Below are 17,263 nucleotides of genomic sequence, written 5' to 3' on the forward strand. Positions count from 1 at the left end.
GTCCTGCGCCTAATCTGACATTATATGCAACACTCATTAGCTACAAACCCCCCAAAAAGCTAAGCAATTGAAAGTGTAAGACACAAAACTGAATTGTTATATAAACTGTGCTGTATTACCACAAATTGTGACCATCAAAAAAATATATTTTGTGGTGTAAAATGTGTTGACACTCTTCCAACATGCAAAGCAAGTTGAAAAAAATGCCATGCAATGTGTCACAAATGAATAAATAATAATCAGAAAATCTACATTTAAAATGTAACATTAAATTAAAAATTTTTACATAAATAATTGATTTGTGCAAATAGCTTTCACTTATTTATTTCAAATAAATAAGTGAATTATAATGATTATTATTTTGTATCAGTTACATAGTCAGTATGTGGAATTAAATTATGGAATGGATTAAGTAAGTAAGTTAAACATTGTACTGATATGAGGTTGTTCAAATTAAAAGTGCTTCCAAAGTACAAAGAAGAAGAATTATGAGAAACATTTTCAACCTTATTGAAAATAAGATATTCTTCATCTCAGTATATGTGTATCATGACTGACTTAATTCCATCCATCCATCCATTTTCTACCGCTTGTCCCTTTCGGGGTCCCTGGAGCCTATCCCAGCTACATTCGGGCGGAAGTGAAGTGAAGTGAAGTGAATGACATTTATATAGCGCTTTTTCTCAAGTGACTCAAAGCGCTTTACATTGTGAAACCCATTATCTAAGTTACATTTAAACCAGTGTGGGTGGCACTGGGAGCAGGTGGGTAAAGTGTCTTGCCCAAGGACACAACGGCAGTGACTAGGATGGCGGAAGCGGGTATCGAACCTGCAACACTCAAGTTGCTGGCACGGCCACTCTACCAACCGAGCTATACCGCCCCAAGGCGGGGTACACCCTGGACAAGTCACCACCTCATCGCAGGGCCAACACAGATAGACAGACAACATTCACACTCACATTCACACACTAGTGCAGTGGTTTTTAACCTGGGTTCGATCGAACCCTAGGGGTTCGGAGAGTCGGGCTCAGGGGTTCGGCGGAGGTCAAGCCACACCCGACTCATCGTGTAAATAAAAACTTCTCCCTATCGGCGTATTACGGATACGGCAACAGCAGAAGTCAGACTGATTTGCAGGTGTGTAATTTGTTGTGAGTTTATGCACTGTGTTGGTTTTGTTGTTTGAACAAGGTGATGTTCATGCACAGTTCATTTTGTGCACCAGTAATAAAAACATGGTAACACTTTAGTATGGAGAACATATTCACTATTAATTAGTTGCTTATTAACATGCAAATTAGTAACATATTGGCTTTTAACTGGTCATTATTAAGTACTTAATAATGCCTTATTCGGCATGGCCTTATTATAACCCTAACCCTCTAACCCTGGCCCTAACCCTCAAACCATCTAACCCTAACCAAATAACTCTAAATTAAGTCTTTGTTACTTAGAATATGTTCCCCATACTAAAGTGTTACTAAAAACATATAACTTTGTCTTGAATTTGAAAAAAAACATTTTATTTTTCACTAAAGAAGGGTTTGGTGAATGCGCATATGAAACTGGTGGGGTTCGGTACCTCCAACAAGATTAAGAATCACTGCACTAGGGCCAATTTAGTGTTGCCAATCAACCTATCCCCAGGTGACTGACTTAATTATATATTACAAAAGTGTTGTATTACTCATTCACGGATGTCATTTTGCTATATAAAAAAAAAAAAAGTCAGTGAAGGAACGTATATATTTGTAAACGCTCTGAAGTGGGAAAGGGGTAGGATTAAATAAGCTTTGCTTCTTCCTACTCCTTTTCGGACATGATGTAAAGTGAAATTATATGAAATTGTGTGATGTATTATGCTGTAAGTGTGTTCATGTTCGAAATAAACTAAAGAAAGAAATAAAGAAAATAAAGAAGATAGAACAATAAAGAAATGCATAAAACAACTATTAAACAGGCATAGTAAGAGACTTAAGCGTATACTTTCAGTGTGGCGCCCTCTAGAGGCTCCACGCTAGAAGCGCGCCACTCTTCCTCCGCCGGAGGTCAGAGGGGAAAACAAACATGGCGACCAAGAAAACGACCGTGGTGTTAAAGACGGTGAAGAAAATAGTCGCTCACTTTTGTCCTTTTGAGTCCAACGTCCGGTCGACGCGGTAAGATGTCTGTGAAGTTACTACACTGCCTTTTGTGCTGGCTCTCAAACGCAGGAACTGATAGTGTTAGTGGGAACGTTAGTCCACGATGACGGTGATAGCATCTTGCTAGCTAACTTGCCCGCTATTATGTACTCGTTTGAACGACCACATTGCTATCATTCTTCTCAAATAAAGAGGGAACATTTGAATTAAAAACATTTCGATACGCGTAGAACACTTAACACTGTTTATGTGCATGGTAACTTTTTATTTATGAGAATTATTATATGCTTTATAATTTCTGTATCATTTTATATACACACACATATATATATATATTAGGGGTGTTGGAAGAAATCGATTCGAAATGCGATTCTCACGTTGTGCGATGCAGAATCGATTCTCATTTTAAAAAAATCTTTTTTTTTTTGTGTGGATTTTTTTAATTTCATTTATTTTATTTTTTTAATTAATCAATCCAACAAAGCAATACACAGCAATACCATAACAATGCAATCCAATTCCAAAACCAAACCCGACCCAGCAACACTCAGAACTGCAATAAACAGAGCAATTGAGAGGAGACACAAACACGACACAGAACAAACCAAAAGTAGTGAAACAAAAATGAATATTATCAACAACAGTATCAATATTAGTTACAATTTCAACATAGCAGTGATTAAAAATCCCTCATTGACATTATCATTAGACATTTATAGAAAAAAAAGAACAATAGTGTCACAGTGGCTTACACTTGCATCACATCTCATAAACTTGACAACACACTGTGTCCAATATTTTCACAAAGATAAAATAAGTCATATTTTGGTTCATTAAATAGTTAAAACAAATTTACATTATTGCAATCAGTGGATAAAACATTGTCCTTTACAATTATAAAAGCTTTTTACAAAAATCTACTACTCTGCTTGCATGTCAGCAGACTGGGGTAGATCCTGCTGAAATCTTATGTACCGGTATTGAATGAATAGAGAATCCTTTTGAATAGGGAAAAAAAATCGATTTTGAATCGAATCGTGACCCCAAGAATCGAAATTGAATCGAATCGTGGGACACCCAAAGATTCACAGCCCTAATATATATATATATATATATATATATATATAGATATGTATATGTATACTGTATATATATATATATATATAATATATATATACTACATATATATTAAGTAAGGATTGACTGTTTGATATATATATATATATGTGTGTGTGTGTGTGTGTGGTAACACTTAAGTATGGGGAACATAGTCTAAGTAACAAAGACTTAATTTAGAGTTATTTGGTTAGGGTTAGGATAAGGCCATGCAGAATAAGGCATTAATAAGTACTTAATGACTAATTAAGAGCCACTATGTTACTAATTTGCATGTTAATAAGCAACTATTTAATGGTGAATATGTTCCCCATACTAAAGTGTTACTATATATATATATATATATATATATATATATATATATATATATATATATATATATATATATATATATACATATATATATATATATATATATATATATATATATATGAAATGGCAAAAACACAATATGTTCAAGGTTGAATATTTGATGTGAAGTAATTAAAGTGTCAAATACGTCACTAATTCGTAACAATATTCCATCCATCCATCCATTTTCTACCGCTTGTCCCGTTCGGGGTCGCGGAGGGTGCTGTAGCCTATCTCAGCTACAATCGGGCGGAAGGTGCCGTACACCCTGGACAAGTCGCCACCTCATCGCAGGGCCAACACAGATTGACAACATTCACACTCACATTCACACACTAGGGCCAATTTAGTGTTGCCAATCAACCTATCCCCAGGTGCATGTCTTTGGAGGTGGGAGGAAGCCGGAGTACCCGGAGAGAACCCACGCAGTCACGGGGAGAACATGCAAACTCCACACAGAAATTTCTTGAGCCCAGAATTGAACCCAGGACCTTCGTATTGTGAGGCACACGTACTAACCCCTGTACCACCGTGCTGCCTTAATGCATACCTGCCAACTACTCCGGTTTTCCCGTAATTAGTACGGTTTTCATCAACCTATTCCGGGTTACGGTTGCAGTGATAAAAAATACGGTTTTTCATTAATTAAAAAAAAATATTTAAAAAAAAGTTTTATTCACGAAATCGCGTAACAACAATGACAATCGACACTGCTTCCCGTAACTTCCTATCGAGCCATTCCGAATGCCATGTGTAACACGGGTGGGAAATAAGCCATATTTCCTCTCATGACATCTCATATTACCTGCGCCGTTTCCACGTTTAATCTCGCGAGTTTAACACACACGCTCACGTGACCCGCTGCAGCCAATCACGCTCTATAAAATCCAGCATTCCGAGATGGCTGCCAGGTGCGGTGGCTAAGCCTGGGAACATATGAAGCCGGTATGTTTTAAAGTTGTCGTTTGCTTGCATATTGTAAAAACAACCGTCCAACATTTACAACTAATTGTAAACTTGTAGGTGCCGAACATCAGGGACGTGTTGCGACGAGAGAGTGTGTCGATGATAAGATATTAAGCCGAGTTGGTAAGTGAATCTGTTTGCTAATAGTAGCGACTAGCCGTACCCATGTATTTCCTATGGGCGGTTAGCATCGGGTTTTAATCCCGTTTCCTCCAATGTTTCTGATCCGATTGAATTTATATTTATTTTGAGTATTTACATATGGTAACTGAGTGTTGTGGCGTTTTAAGGCCATTTGCACTTTTTATGCTATGGTAAAGACAATGAATGAATACTGCCGCTGGTGTGCGGTTACACCCGTCATAGTGACATCACTGTTATTGTTAATGTTACTCCCGTCATAGTGACAACACTGTGTACTGTCGTGTTTATTTTATACATGCATGTGATTGTTTAAATATTGTCAATGTTAGCAGTATTATAGCTAATAATGATAATAATAAGTGTAACTTATTTATTGAAGGTCGAACGATAGATGACTTAATGTTGATGTTATGTGCGCACATTGATTGAACTTCGGGTCCTGTGCTTACGCAGGCCAGGTCCCTAAGTCTTGGATGGCGAGCTGTAGATAGGCCTCGAGCCTGAGCCCAAGGATCTCCACCTCTCAACCCCTGAACTCCACCTGCTCTGGTCGGGCCGGTAGGCGGCTTATAGCCGAACCCCTTGCCTCGCACCTCATTGCTCTGCGGCCCTTTGCACTACCTCATACACACCCTGCCCATAAACTGAACTCTCACTACAAACTGCCATACCCACAACCCCAAACCGTGTGGCTGTATGAACTCTGAATGCGCATATGGACTGCGATCAGTCTCATATGACCTTTTAAGAACTTTTGATACTACCTGTTATGAATTACCTGAACCCTTGCTGTTTTTTTCTTTTGTTTTGAATGGCCATTCCTATCAATGTATGTCCACTATTTGTTGCACTGTACATATTTAAATAACACCAGTATAATTTAAAGCATTTAATTGTGTCTGTCCTACTCTCTCCGAGTCGTAATCTAGACTTCTGATTAGCCCAAATATTGAGAACGTCTACTATAATAGCTAACGTACCTGTTACACATGCGCGAGGCTATTTATAGCACCGCTGCCAAGCACGAGGCACCATTTGCCATTGTTTCCAAACGAGTGAACGATCATGGAATCAGCCGGAGAAAAATCGCATACGAGTCTTAAACCGTAAAGAAAACTGCAGTCATTCCGTGAAGAATATTCAAAAGCCTATCCGGGAATAATTATCCGTTCCAAAAAGGGTGAAAACTACGCGAATTGCACCTTGTGCAGACAAGATTTTTCGATCGGACACGGAGGAATTAGCGATGTAAAAGACCACGTTGGGACAATAAAACACAAGTCTAATGCCGTTGCTAGCGATACAAGTGGAAAACTTTCAACGTTTTTCGTCGCCCAAACAGATTCTTTGGATGTGATAAATGCCGAAGTTTTATTTACGGAGGCAATAATTGAGCAAACAAAAAGGTAATGACACCAATGTTATCTATTGGAATTGTTTAGTACTGTTATACTGTTAAAAGTGTTTATACTATTTATGCTTTCAAGTCCAAGTTGAAGAAATCTTGTTAAATGTTGACAGCATAACTACCAAATACAGAAGTATGTCCTTAATATTTTTGCAGTGCTATTTCTGTTGAAAAGTTAAAATGATTACATTAGAGATGTGATGTGCCACTTTTCAAGTGTCTGATGGCTTAAATTAATTTTCATTAATTTTTCATATTTTGAATTCTTTTGAAAGGCTTACAAAAAACTACATTTGAATTGTAATTCCATGCTATTGACAGGACTATTAATTTTAATGAAGTTAGCTTACCATGTTTACAGTATGATAATTGTGATAGAAATGTGAATTTTAGGCACAGAATATTTTTTACAATTGAACAAGGCAGTAGATTATACAAGCTTGGACAGAAAGTTAATAATGACACCAATTGTTTTTTTAATGGAATTGTTTAGTACTGTTTTACCATTTGTTTACTGTAAAAAGTGTTTATACGGTTTATACTTTTAATTAACAAATTGAAGTCTTGTGAAAGGTTGACAGGATAACTGGCATTAACTGTCAAAATAATTTCAAACTATTAAAGTTAGCTTACAGAATAAACATGTCAATCAACCCATATGATTTTTGCTGTAATATTTTTGTTTTGAAAAGTCACTGTGACTGATAGAAAAGTGATGGTTTTAGCAACATTTTAACCTGTCTGAATGCTAATAATCATTTTGCGTCGGGGGGCGAAGGAACCCCCCACCAGGACTTTGTCCTGGACCTACCGGGGCCTGCGGCCCTTGGACCCTGGCTACTAGGTTTTTCTGATTTCAAAAGTTGGCAGGTATGCTTAATGCTGTAACAATATTGTAGCTGAGATAGGCTCCAGCGCCCCCCGCGACCCCAATGGGAATAAGCGGTAGAAAATGGATGGATGGAATATTGATTTTGATTTATTATAATAATTTAAAAAAAATCAAATTAAAATTCTCAGGGATCCACAAGGCCCCCAGTACTAAAAGTTTTAAGAATAAGTCATACATTATTTATTTTTTTAACTTTCAATGCTTAAATCTCCAGATAAACTTCATATCCTTCCGTCGATTATACATTTTTATTATTATTATTATTATTTGTTTTTGTTTGTTTCTTTTATGCCCTTTTTGTCAAAGTAAACTTAGTTTTTTATGGTAAACACACAAAATACCCAATATATTCCCCCTCAAAAATATTTTTAATTGGACTATTTGATGTGAAGTAATTGAAGCTATGAATAGGTAAATATTTCAGAACAACATCAGAATCAGAATCAGAATCAGCTTTATTGTCATTACGCAAGGTAACGAGATTGAGGCCATTCCATACAGTGCGATGTGTGCATGCTAGAAAAACAATGTGCAAATATATAAAAATATAAAAAATGTAGAAGTGCAATGAATATGGTGTGAAATGAATATATACATGAAAAAAAAACAAAAAAAAACAGGGTGGTTGGTGGAATGGGTTATTGCACCGAAGAGAAGGCAGTTATGAGGGACAATGGGGCAGTCCGTTCAGGATGGTTATGGCCCTGGGGAAGAAGCTGTTCTTTAGCCTGTTTGTTTTGGTTTTAATGCACCTGTAGCGCTTCCCAGAGGGCAGCAGGTGGAACAGGTCAGAGCCAGGGTGGGTGCTGTCCTTGATGATGGCACTGGCTCTGTTGAGGCAGCGGGAGGTGTAGATGTCCGTCAGAGAGGGGAGAGGGCGGCCGATGATCTTCTGAGCCGTCTTGACCACTCTTTGCAGCCTCTCCCTGCCTGCTGCAGTGTTCAGAACAACATTGGGTTTGATTCAATATTATTTTTTGAGCAATGACCGCTTCAGAGAAAAAAACAGCCTGCATTGCAGCTTTCTGTTATTCGAGTCAACATTGCAACTTTTTCTGAATACTTTTCATCTGTTTGTTTTTTTTATTCCTCTTTTTTTATTTGTCTTCATGTAATGGTCTTTTGAAAATGTGCTGCGGGCCACACTTTGTACACCCATGGCTTAAACTATAGATTTTCACTATTTGATCCTGAAAAGTGTTTGTGTCTAAATGACATTCTTCTTCTCCCTGCAGGGAGTTCCTGTTTTTCGTGGGCTCGGAAAAAGTCAGATCCACAAATTTAAACTGCGAAGTAATGGCGACAGTCAAACATGACCGGTCAGAACCCGTAGTGGATGTTACTTACGGTAAGTATCATCATCGCTACGTTAGCATTGAAAACTGTAATGTTAAAATACTGTGGAATTTTTTCATCTCATTGTACATGCGTATTTTGACAATAAAAGACATTCTAGTCTAATTCAGGGTTTTTGCATGTGGCTTTTGCTTAGTCAAATAAAGGTCACATGTCATCTTTAAATGCATAACTAATTTTAAGTTATTTTTTTGTAGTTCTTTTTTACCTTTTTAACTTGCTCAAAGTTGCATTTTTCAAACTAAAATATAATAATGGATTAGATTTTATATCGCGCTTTTCTATTATTAGATACTCAAAGCGCTCACAGAGAAGTGGGAACCAATCATTCAATATACAACAAGAACACCACTATCAGATGTATCATTAGTGTTTTAAGATAGCAGGTTTAATAAATAAATACATGTCTATTTGTTACAATTAGAAGTATAAAATGGATGCAGTGGCCGCCGTGTACATTAGGGGTGTCAAACTTAATTTAGCTCAGGGGCCGCATGGAGGAAAATATTCCCAAATGAGTCGGTCGGGTAAAATCATGGCATAATAACTTAAAAATACAACGACGACAACTTCAGATGGTTTTCTTTGTTTTACTTCGGTCCGAAATAGAACAAGCACATTCTGAAAATGTACATTTCACAAATGATTCTCTTGACAAAACACTTCAAGTTAGTTGAAAATTCTGAGGAAAAAATTGGTGCAGTTTCAAAAACACCATGAAGAACACAATGAACTTAGACTTAAATGTCAGTGTATCTACAAAGCAATCAACTTAAAGGCCTACTGAAATGCGATTTTCTTATTCAAACGGGGATAGCAGGTCCATTCTATGTGTCATACTTGATCATTTTGCGATATTGACATATTTTTACTGAAAGGATTTAGTAGAGAACATCAACGATAAAGTTCGCAACTTTTGGTCGCTGATAAAAAAGCCTTGCCTGTACCGGAAGTAGCAGACGAGTAGCGTGACGTCACAGGTTGTGGAGCTCCTCACATCTGCACATTGTTTACAATCATGGCCACCAGCAGCGAGAGCGATTCGGACCGAGAAAGCGACGATTTCCCCATTAATTTGAGCGAGGATGAAAGATTCGTGGATGAGGAAAGTGAGAGTGAAGGACTAGAGGGCAGTGGGAGCGATTCAGATAGGGAAGATGCTGTGAGAGGCGGGTGGGACCTGATATTCAGCTGGGAATGACTGAAACAGTAAATAAACACAAGACATATATATACTCTATTAACCACAACACAACCAGGCTTATATTTAATATGCCACAAATTAATCCCGCATAACAAACACCTCCCCCCTCCCGTCCATATAACCTGCCAATACAACTCAAACACCTGCACAACACACTCAATCCCACAGCCCAAAGTACCGTTCACCTCCCCAAAGTTCATACAGCACATGTATTTCCCCAAAGTTTCGTAAGTGACATGCACATAGCGGCACGCACGTACGGGCAACCGATCAAATGTTTGGAAGCCGCAGATGCATGCGTACTCATTGTACCGCGTCTGCGCATCCAACTGAAAGTCCTCCTGGTAAGAGTCTCTGCTGTCCCAGTTCTCCACAGGCCAATGGTAAAGCTTGACTGTCATCTTCCGGGAATGTAAACAATTAAACACCAGCTGTGTTATCTGGCACACCAGTCAAGGGATGCATTCTACGGCGGGGGTGCGTTATCCGGCACAACACCTGCCGCAATACACCGCTTCCCACCTACAGCTTTCTTCTTTGCTGTCTCCATTGTTCATTGAACAAATTGCAAAAGATTCACCAACACAGATCTCCATAATACTGTGGAATTTTGCGATGAAAACAGACGACTTAATAGCTGGCCACCATGCTGTCCCAAAATGTCCTTTACAATCCGTGACGTCACGCGCTGATGTCATCATACCGAGACGTTTTCAGCAGGAAATTTTGCGCGAAATTTAAAATTGCACTTTAGTAAACTAACCCGGTCGTATTGGCATGTGTTGCAATGTTAAGATTTCATCATTGATATATAAACTATCAGACTGCGTGGTCGGTAGTAGTGGGTTTCAGTCGGCCTTTAAAGTCACAGCCCATGTAAGATGAAATAAAACATAAATAAAAACTCTTCTATGTATGAACTACCCCATTTGTAATTTCCACATCATAATCCTGTGCTACCTCAACAAACCATACAAACTGAGGAAGAAACTATTTATTTGCCAAACATAATTACTATAGTGACATCCAGTGGACAGATTTAGAACTGCAGTTTCCTTAATTTAAAAATGCAGCTCAATTTTACACTTCGCAAACTGGTCTCGCAGGCCGCGTTGAACCTGTTCACGGCCGCATGTTTGACATCCTTGGTGTAAGGTTTAAATAGATGAGCGAGACATTCAATCACTCCAAACAGCGCCACCTTGTGCCGTGGTGTTCTATTATTCTGTGCATGTGCTAACCTGAATGTTTGCATAGGAAGAGGGCGGGACACAATGATCAAACGCGAGCGCCCTTATAGCATTACCTAAGCGTGCATATGTCAAAAATTCAATAAACAAATATTTTTTTCAAAAGTATTGCATAACCGTGACATACAGAACTTAAAATTGTTTTTAAATATAGTTTTTTTTTCTGTTTTCTCAGTTTTTTGTTAAAACTTTTTTTTGTTTTCAGATTTGTTTTTTTTTACCGTTTTACTTTATTTTTTACATTTAAATTTATGGTCACCCTCATTTATTGCTGTTAATTGGTTCTGGACATCCATCCATTTTTCTACCGCTCGTCCCTTTCGGGGTTGCTGGAGCCTATCTCAGCATGACCGCAATAAATGAATTCCCGCTGAGTAGTAATCATAAATCAAATATTAGCGCATACAAAACCTGTTTACTACCTTCTATACACATTTTTCAATATTATAAAAGTCCTCTAGAAATTAGATAACACCCTTTTGTCACCCTTTAACTCTCTTAATCCAATCTAGTAACGCTTCACGAGCCTGAGCCAATCAGTGGCCACCATTCTGAACAGTGTGCTCTGATTTGCCCTCATGGCCAATACTACTGTAGTATTGATATTTTTGTAGTTTATTAGGTCGTTTTAACGCTTTAATTGCTTAATTTAGGACCCGAAACTTGTAGAATATGCTTGAAAAAAATATTCGAAAGGTAGGATGACCGTATTTGATGTTTACCTGATTAAGATGCCTGTTTTGGATTTTCTCTTTTTAAAATTTTAAAAACATCTTCAAATTTATTTTCTTTTTTTTTTGTTTTTTTACATTTTCAGATATATATTTATGAATACATTTTTTAAAATGATTTACATCTAAAATTTTTAATCAATATTTTATTTTTTTGTTTGTCTGCATTGCTGTAGACCTATCCCTAAAATAGTCACTTGATATCAAAGAGTGTTTTATTGAGTTAATGTGTTGCAGCGCTTAACTTCTTTTTACACCTAAATTAGTGATGCATGTTAAGAAGGAGGTTTGAAGTGTAATTACAGTTATTTTTACACTTGTATGTCCATTTAATAATGGTAAAATAACACTTGTTTCCTGGATGGTTAATAAAGTTCCATAATACGTTGACGTTGGAACAGACTAATTCAGTGTCCATTAATTGTATGGGAGGAATTGTGCTGGAACCTGGAAAAACCCAGCGTCCCTGAACATCCCGTGACTTGCACTAGTAATTGTATGACCAAACATAAACATGAATGTCTGCCAAAGGTGAGCGCCGCTATTGTTGCGCTTCTTGACTTTTACTCCCACTTCACTTTGGTCCTCGTTAAGACGTCAGCCATTGTTTTCTTGTGGTTTTCCTCAGTGGACGGAGAGAGGCTGGTGATGAAGGGCGCCAACCTGACCAGCGGCGAGATGCTGGACGCTTTCCAGGCCCGCTGCGCGGCCAAGGACCCCCAGGCCAAAACGGCAGCCAAATAATGATCGCAAATATGCAAACTATGCAGAATCGACTTGTGTATATAACTGATTATTTATGATAAAACATCATTTTTTTAAATGATAATTGATGTATTTCCTTCTTGCATAATGCATATAACTTCATTCCAGTAGTTTGAGGATATTTTGTAAACTGTGACCTTTAACACAACTTATTGCATCGTACAAAGAAAGTGGAACGCCTTTCACCCAGAATTCTGTAAAAAATGATGATGACTTAATATTTTGTCTGTCTGGTCCAAACATTGCATCATGACTAGATATGTCCGATAATATCGGCCGGCCGACAAATGCTTTAAAATGTAATATCGGAAATTATCGGTATCGGTTTTTTAATTATCAGTATCGTTTTTGTTTTTTTATTAATTCAACATAAAAAACACAAGATACACTTACAATTAGTGCACCAACCCAAAAAAACCTCCCTCCCCCATTTACACTCATTCGCACAAAAGGGTTGTTTCCTTCTCTTATTAACATTCTGGTTCCTACATTATATATCAATATATATCAATACAGTCTGCAAGGGATACAGTCCGTAAGCACACATGATTGTGCGTGCTGCTGGTCCACTAATAGTACTAACCTTTAACAGTTAATTTTACTCATTTTCATTAATTACTAGTTTGTATGTAACTGTTTTTATATTGTTTTACTTTCTTTTTTATTCAAGAAATTTTTTTTTGATTGATTTATTTTATTTTATTAATCCTTTTAAAAAGGACCTTATCTTCACCATACCTGGTTGTCCAAATTAGGCATAATAATGTGTTAATTCCACGACGGTATATATCGGTATCGGTAATTAAAGAGTTGGACAATATCGGATATCGGCAAAAAGCCATTATCGGATATCCCTAATCATGACAGTAAACCTCAAATGTACTGACTGGACATAAGTAAATATCACAAAATCAGCTACAAACCAGCCAAATATTAAAGCAACCATTGTTTCGACTCCATAAAGAAATATATAATTATGCTAAATCAACTCTTTTAGTCTTAATACTCACGATTTTTAGAGGAAGTGGCAAAAGATGCTCGTGCAAACTGAGAGAAAAGGGGCGGGGTTTAGCATAGCCATAAAGAGTCCTGATTGGCTAATGGCTCTTTATAAAAACAAAGCGCCACTCTGCTTGTGTCATTAGACTTTCTTTGCACATTAAAGGGGAATATCAGCGGGAAAAAAACTGCAAACATGGTTGAGAAATTTGTCGGGACGTGGAGGATGGTCTCCAGCGAGAGCTTTGACGACTACATGAAAGCAATCGGTGGGTTTTCCTCTCAGACGCGCTCAACATGCATCCTTGACTGTGGATGGAACTCCATTGAAAAATGTCGTCATCGGCACACTCGCACCCAATTTTCTCCACCTTGTCGCCATGTCACCGAATGTTTCTTTTCTTCTGTCGCTGCCCAGGTGTTGGTTTCGCCATCCGGCAGGTGGGGAATCGAACCAAGCCCAATTTGAGCGTGACTGTGGACGACAAGGGCAACGTCATCCTGAAGACGCAGAGCGCCTTCAAGACGTCCGAGATCAAGTTCAAGCTGAACGAACCTTTTGACGAGACCACCGCGGATGACAGGAAGACCAAGGTTCGAACCCGCATCCTTTGTAGGCACTATTAATCCACTCATGTGTGTCTTCCCTGCTGCAGACCGTGTTCAGCTTGGAAAATGGCAAACTTGTGCAGAAACAAAGCTGGGATGGAAAGGAGACGAGTATCGAGAGGGAAATAACGGATGGCAAATTAATAGCGGTGAGATTTCACATCAAAATCAAATATTAGCTTCTTTTAAAAAAAAATTAAAAAATTTTTTATGGACGTTTGTATAAGGTGCAGTTTGCAAAACACTTTCTGGCAATGTTTTATTATACCAGTGTTCGTTTAAAATGATGAAAAAAGCTCTAAATGCTACGTGTTCATATTTATGACATTTTATGTTGCAATTTAAATTAGCAATATGTACAAATTAAAAAACATATACCCAATGATGGGTAGAGAAACAAATGTATTAGGTCCTTTTTTGTACCTTTTTCTAATGATAAAAAAAGTAACTTATTTTTTATTTCGAATATTATTTTCTTTTTTTATATAATTTTACTAGTTTTCCAATTTTTAAAACATAATTATAAAATGTATTTTTAAAAAAAACAAATTTTATGTAATTTTATTTGATTTAATGTAATTAGTGAAAACATTTTAAAGTAAAAGTCAAAATTAAAAACCATATACCCAGTGATGGGTAGAGAAAAAATATAAAACAAAACAATTAGGTCCTTTTTTTGTATCTTTTTCTAATGATAAAAAAGTAGCTTATTTTTATTTTGAATATTATTTTCCCTTTTGTATAATTTTACTAGTTTTTCCAATTTTTAAAACATACTTATAAACTGTATTTAAAAAAAACAATATTTTATGTAATTTAATTAGATTTAATGTAATTAATGAAATTATTGTAATTAAAATTGTATTAGATAAATTCATTTGTATATTTAGAAACATCGAAAATATTATCCTCATTACACATATTTCTTATTAAGATTTATTTTTTTTAAATGAATTTTTTTAAAGCAACAAAATTTGATTGTACCGTTTAAAAAAAAAAAAAAACTGGTTATCTTTTTAGATAATTTTGTTATGATTTTTCAAATTTTCAAAACTTAATTCCATACTGTATTAAAACATTTTAAACAATTTTTTTGTAATTTCAATAATAATTCTTCATTGATAATAAAACTCAATTGTATATTTAGAAAAATGTAGAATATTAATTCTTCATTTGGTGTAATTTTTATAAAAAATATTTTTTAAGCAAATAAAATTGTGCAGTTCAAATACCAAAAATATTATCTTTTTATTATTATAAATTATTTTTTAACCCAATTATATACTGTATAAATACAACTATGTTAGCTTAGTTTTTAGATATTTTTTTATATCCTTTTTTACATTTTAAACCTAATTATTTACTATATTAAAAACAGAAAATATTAGCCTCCCTTTATTTAATTTGAATAATAGTTTTATTAATCAAACTCAATTAAAGCTTTAGAAAAATGTTGTATATTATCCTCACTTCTTTAAAAAAAAATACTTCGAATTTTTTTAAAGCAAATAAAACTGAATTGTACAAATAAAAAAATAGTAGCTTCTTTTTTTCTTTTTAAATTTTGTTTTGACTTCTAAAATTAAAAAAAGAAAAAGAAAAAAGGAGCTTCCTATCATGTAATTTTAATAATATTATTTTAATAGATAATGAGACTCTATTGTTTTAGAAAAATCAAAAAAATTACTCTGTTCATGTAATTCTTGAATAGATTTTTCCCAAAATTTTGATTTTTATCAATACTAAATTTAGAAAAAAAAAATTCTATGATTTTTTCAATTTTAAAAACGTATTTATTTATTGCTAAAAAAGAAAATGTATTACTTCTTATTTAATTTCAATAATAATTTTAAATAGATAGTCAAACTCAATGTATACTTAGAAAAATCTAAAATGTATTATCCTTGTTTCATCCAATTTTATTGAGATTTAAGAAAATAAATAAACAGATTTTAAAACTCTTGGCTTTCCAAGTCCCACCATTTAGACCAGCATTAGCGTACTTGGCCCAAGTATTCATTAAAACAAGGCAGAGGTTTTATTTAACTGTAACATTACACACAGATGGAACAGTAACACTGTGTTTGAATGTAATAAAATAAGACACTGTATTTTAATCAAGTGATTATTTGGAACCACTAGAAGGAGCCAGCGTACCACTACTGGTGCTCGCACCACAGTTTGAGAATCACTGGTTCAAAACATAAAAATACAAGCTTCCTTTTTAGAAAATCTTTGTTACGAGTCTTCCAACATTTAAAAACTAATTATATACTGTATTACAAAAATAAAATATTATAATGATATTATTCTCCTTTTACGTCATTTCAATAGTATTTTTAATAATTAAAATCATTTGTATTTTTTAGAAAAATATAAAATATTATCATTTTAATGTAATTATTTAGATGTAAAAAAAAAACTAAAAAAAAAACTTAATTGTACAGTTTTAAAGAAAAATCTTAGCTTCTTTTTAGATCATTTTGATTTTTTTTTATATACATATTTTGTACAACATTAACAAAAAAAAAAAGAATATATATATATAAAATATACAAAGGTAGTTTATATTTATAACAAATATAATTTATGTAGGATATTATCATTTAGATTATAATTTAACTCAATAAATAAATTGAATGACTTATAAATGCACTACTTTTTGCAGAATTTAGATCATTTTACAAAATAATGGCATTTCATTATTGATTTGAAAAATACGGCAACATTTTAGAAACAGCTCCCAATGTGATGCATTGTATATTCTTATTTTTAGATTTTTTTTTTGTGTGTGTGTGGATTAGCTTGTAGCGGAATTCCATTGAGCTTCCTTCATTGTGTCTTGCAGAAGTGCATCATGGGAGATGTGGTGGCGGTGCGGACGTACGTAAAAGAGGCGTAACTCCTCCAGGTGCTGCCACCAGTGGACGACAGGCTCAGTTTAATGAGACCAATAAAAGTGTTTTTGTTTTTTTTTGCCCCTAAATCCAAATTGTTTGCATTGGGAATCTTTGAATAAAACTGATTTGTTAAAGCCATGTTTGTTTACTTCGAAAAATGACTTCCTGGCTTTGATGTTGCAATGATTTGTCGCCATTATTGCACCAGTTGGGAATAGTTGGCGCAGGAGAACAAAGAACTGAGCACTTTGAAAGATGATGTACGATACGTGCCGGCAGGGACCCGGCCAGGAATGTCCACTTAATGGCATCATGCAGAGAGGTCAGCGAGGAAATGTCTCCCCCGCCTCTTCTCAGGAGGTCAAACATTTCCCATTGAGCTTGTAACTGGAAATGTGGAGAAAATTCACCCCCGGCCCGTTTGG

The 17,263-nt window shown here is 35.5% G+C and overlaps 2 protein-coding genes and 1 long non-coding RNA gene across 3 annotated transcripts; all 3 read left to right on the forward strand.

Moving 5' to 3' along the window:
* Positions 1-1,996: 1,996 nt before the first annotated feature.
* Positions 1,997-12,394, forward strand: mrpl53 (mitochondrial ribosomal protein L53). Its single transcript, XM_061966913.1, has 3 exons — positions 1,997-2,162; positions 8,260-8,372; positions 12,194-12,394. Exons 1-3 carry the CDS (start codon positions 2,071-2,073, stop codon positions 12,307-12,309), a joined length of 321 nt encoding a protein of 106 aa, XP_061822897.1. The 5' UTR covers positions 1,997-2,070; the 3' UTR covers positions 12,310-12,394.
* Positions 3,776-5,612, forward strand: LOC133610548 (uncharacterized). Its single transcript, XR_009815893.2, has 2 exons — positions 3,776-4,703; positions 5,178-5,612. It is a non-coding gene; the product is annotated as an uncharacterized lncRNA (long non-coding RNA).
* A 152-nt stretch (positions 12,395-12,546) lies between the features above and the next one.
* Positions 12,547-16,972, forward strand: fabp4a (fatty acid binding protein 4a). The gene is made up of 4 exons (XM_061966912.2): positions 12,547-13,598; positions 13,748-13,923; positions 13,986-14,087; positions 16,787-16,972. The coding sequence occupies exons 1-4, from the start codon at positions 13,526-13,528 to the stop codon at positions 16,838-16,840; spliced, it is 405 nt and encodes a 134-aa protein (XP_061822896.1). The 5' UTR covers positions 12,547-13,525; the 3' UTR covers positions 16,841-16,972.
* The last annotated feature ends 291 nt before the right edge of the window (positions 16,973-17,263 follow it).

This window comes from Nerophis lumbriciformis, linkage group LG11 (assembly GCF_033978685.3).
Source record: "Nerophis lumbriciformis linkage group LG11, RoL_Nlum_v2.1, whole genome shotgun sequence".
Classification (NCBI taxonomy): Eukaryota; Metazoa; Chordata; class Actinopteri; order Syngnathiformes; family Syngnathidae; genus Nerophis; species Nerophis lumbriciformis.

Bases quoted from the DNA above. Each gene is read 5' to 3' on its own strand.
- mrpl53 (XM_061966913.1), top strand. From the start codon at position 2,071: ATGGCGACCAAGAAAACGACCGTGGTGTTAAAGACGGTGAAGAAAATA. The intron at 2,163-8,259 runs GTAAGATGTCTG...TTCTCCCTGCAG, and splicing joins TCCAACGTCCGGTCGACGCG to GGAGTTCCTGTTTTTCGTGG. The intron at 8,373-12,193 runs GTAAGTATCATC...GGTTTTCCTCAG, and splicing joins CGTAGTGGATGTTACTTACG to TGGACGGAGAGAGGCTGGTG.
- fabp4a (XM_061966912.2), top strand. From the start codon at position 13,526: ATGGTTGAGAAATTTGTCGGGACGTGGAGGATGGTCTCCAGCGAGAGC. The intron at 13,599-13,747 runs GTGGGTTTTCCT...GTCGCTGCCCAG, and splicing joins CGACTACATGAAAGCAATCG to GTGTTGGTTTCGCCATCCGG. The intron at 13,924-13,985 runs GTTCGAACCCGC...TCCCTGCTGCAG, and splicing joins CGGATGACAGGAAGACCAAG to ACCGTGTTCAGCTTGGAAAA.